The sequence below is a fragment of the Gobius niger genome (assembly GCF_951799975.1).
Source record: "Gobius niger genome assembly, chromosome: 21".
NCBI lineage: Eukaryota > Metazoa > Chordata > Actinopteri > Gobiiformes > Gobiidae > Gobius > Gobius niger.
In genome coordinates this window covers 17,676,010-17,679,394 of record NC_136872.1, presented here as the reverse complement: position 1 = coordinate 17,679,394, position 3,385 = coordinate 17,676,010, and the positions used below count along the sequence as shown (strand labels likewise).

At 37.5% G+C, this 3,385-nt stretch overlaps 1 protein-coding gene across 1 annotated transcript; it reads right to left on the bottom strand.

Annotated features, from left to right (window-relative positions):
* Positions 1-1,667: 1,667 nt before the first annotated feature.
* On the bottom strand, positions 1,668-2,496 carry LOC306981011 (GTPase IMAP family member 9-like; the record flags this gene model as incomplete). The annotated part of the gene is made up of 1 exon (XM_079580557.1): positions 1,668-2,496. The coding sequence occupies one exon, from the start codon at positions 2,494-2,496 to the stop codon at positions 1,762-1,764; it is 735 nt and encodes a 244-aa protein (XP_079436683.1). The 3' UTR covers positions 1,668-1,761.
* Between the last annotated feature and the right edge of the window lie 889 nt (positions 2,497-3,385).

Here is a 3,385-nt window from a genome sequence, read left to right as displayed (position 1 = left end):
CTTTTGGACTGGGGTAAAGCCAAACTGGAGAAAATGTGCTCGGTTCAGGTGGGAGTTAAGGGGTTGAAAAGGAAACTAAAAATTGTGAGAATATATTTCAGTATCATGAATCACATCTTTTGGGTAAAAAAACAACAACAACACAATTGCAGAGTGCTTCAGTCATCAAAAAAGTTTGTTTGCTCATCATAAAAAGGCGATCATAACAGAAGAACAGTCATCCAAAATGCACAGATAGCCCACACTGATCCCAGATAAAAATGACTGGAAGGAATGACAATCAAGTTGAATTATTTTTTTCAATAGTCAAGGGTAACTGAATTATACAACCTCACCACCATAAATGTACATACTCCGTTATTCCCAGGATGCATATATTTAATTAATAGTCAGCAATATTAGTAATTCATTCATTCATTATTGTCCCAGCAATTGAAGCCGCTGTTATGATTCACGGCTTCAATTGCTGTTGGTTTGTAAGATTACTTTTATTGATCTATACTATCTAAGTTTGTCTATATATATTATCAATGTTGTTCCATTTTACTTTGACTTGGTGTAGACCTATTAAAAAACAATGTCAATTTTCATAACAATAATCATCAATTCTACATAATACATCCTGATCCTATACAATCAAAAGTGTGTTACTCTCTGTACTCCGTCTGCACAAACATTTAAGACCATTAAAATAAACATGAGGGAGAGATTGTCTTTCAGTCGGCTGGACCTGGCAGCAGTCTCCACCCTGATGGCAAATATTGAACATGGCTTTACGGGTGAGATGAGAAGACATATCCTGAATACAGGGGAGAGGTCAATTGCTAAATATTATTGTTATTCATGCCGTATAACTTGTTTTAGCATTTGATATTCACTAAGCTATATTAAATGACTGCTTTTATTCAGTGATCTAGATTCTTAAACATGTCTCTGTTGTCAAACTGGCTTCATTATCCTGTTTTACACAAGTTTTCTTTCATTTTATTAACAGTATTACAAGTAAAAAATACAGTGCTTTGTACTAAAACAATAAACTGCGAGTGCTGAGCGTGCATATACGTTTTTTCCCCCTTTATTTAAGCAGGTATATTCATTTAGTAAGTTATACACAAGTCAAATGTGCAGATGTTCAATGTGATAAGACATTGCTGCTGTGGACTTGATGAACAGGCTAAACCCAAAGCTCTGTGAAAGGTAAGCACATCCCAGTAATGTAGTGTAGTGTAACAAAACAGGCAAAAATATTATTGTGACCTCTTTGTAAATTGATCTGTCTTCACTTTAAAAAAAAAGATGCCTGAGCTTTGAGTCCTCTACTATTTATCTACTGTCATTAAAGTAAAAGTAATAAATAAATAGAACAGAATAAATCTCTGGAAAAAAAATGAAAAGAAAAATCTCTCACATATGTGCACAAGAGATTGAAAATGACCTGTTAGACGTCGGGCTGTGACATCTGTGAATCTGAAAAGTTACTGAAACAACTCTATATATTCAATGTTAACGTGTGAACTCATGAATCTTGCTAAACCTGTAGAGTTCAGGGTTGAATGCTTTAAACGTAACGACCAATCTGCCATTTGGTTGGTAAAAGGCAACAACGTCCCTAGAGTAACAATAGCCAAAACAGTATAGAAAATATAAATTGAGTTATAAATATGTGAATGCTATCATTACATTACACTAATTAGGAATTTGATGCATGTATAACATTATTTATCCTGTTTTCTACAATGGTTGGAGTTTCTATAAATGCATCTATTTAGAAAACCATTCTTTTATCCAACGAAATAATGGTCTCTTTGAGTGTGAGGATCCTGCTGGTGATAATTGGCGGACAGTGTTTCGCTCGTCATTTATTTTATTTGCGATTTTCTGCAGCATCTCATTGGTGTAGATTCCTCCTCCATTCTTTCTCACAGTTTGGTCGATGGTCTGGAGCAGTTGTTGGACTTGGTACTGGTTATTTCTGTATGGATCCTCTTGGCTGTGGTTCCAGTAAATATTATCAAACACATGAACACGGCCTCCACATTTCTGCACCAGGGTCCGCAGAGCTTTATTCTCATTAACCCACTGTTCAACCCTCATCTCCTCTGGTAGATCGTCTCCGTGAGTGAAGACCACTGTGGTGTATTTTAGAGCCTCTGCAGAGAAATATTTCAGTATTTCATCTACCATGGCCTGCTCCTGCGATGTTAACCTCTCCACTTTGAGCACAAGTAGAAAAGCATGGGGCCCAGGGGAACATTCTACAAGACACTTGAGGATCTCAGACTGTTTGCAGTTGGGGTCAGGGTCAAATAAACCTGGGGTGTCGATCAGTTGTATGTTTCTCCCATTGACTCGTCTGGTTTCGGACTGACACAGATTTGTTCTGCTATATGCACCATTATTAACTTTAAAACATTGTCTGTCCCCAAAGATAGTATTTGCCAAACTGCTTTTCCCAGATCCAGTTTTTCCCAACAAGACGATCCTCAGTTTATCCATAATGCAAAATGTAGAAAACATCAATGTTTTTTTGTTTAGATTTGTGTAGACACTAACAAAAATATATGACATATTGGGCTATTGTCACATAATTGTCAGTATACTGATATTTGATGTTGGTATCATGGAAACATTTTAATTCCATGATTAGATTCTCTACAAAAGTTATAATATGTTATCTGTTTAATTATTAGTTTATTTTCATGCATTACAACCCAGGAAAAAAACGGTTAAAATGATAAATCATACCTTGCTCTTGGCTGGGGTCTTCATCTGTACATGGTCTGGAGTGATTTCTTTCAAACAAATCTTGTGCTAATTCTTCTGCACCGAGTAAAGCTCCCAACAGGACCCCTGCTGGATCTGTAATAACTGACTGCATTTTCTTGACACTCTTTATCAAAAATTCTAGGAACTTGTTTGTGTAGTATTTCCCATCCTTTTCTCTCTCAGTTTCTTCAATGGTCTTGAGCAGCTCTTGGATCTGGTGCTGGTTGTTCCTGTACGGGTCCTGGCTGTTGTTCCAGTGTTTATTATCAAACACATGAACGCGTCCTCCACATTTCTGTACCAGGGTCTTCAGAGCCTTATTCTCACTGGCCCAGTCTTTTATATTCCCTCCTTCTGGAAGGTCATCTCCATGAGTGAAGACCACAGTTGTGTAGCTCAGAGCCTCCTCAGAGAAACACTTAAGAATCTGATCTACCACGTCCTGCTCCTGTTTTGAGTATCTCTCCACTTTGTGCACGTTGAGAAAAGTGTGAGGTCCAGGGGCACACTCTTTGATACACTTCAGTATGCTATGACTCAGGTCAGGCCTTTCCAGGTCAGTGTCAAATAAACCTGGAGTGTCGATCAAACGGAGGTTTCTTCCATTTATTTTAGTGGT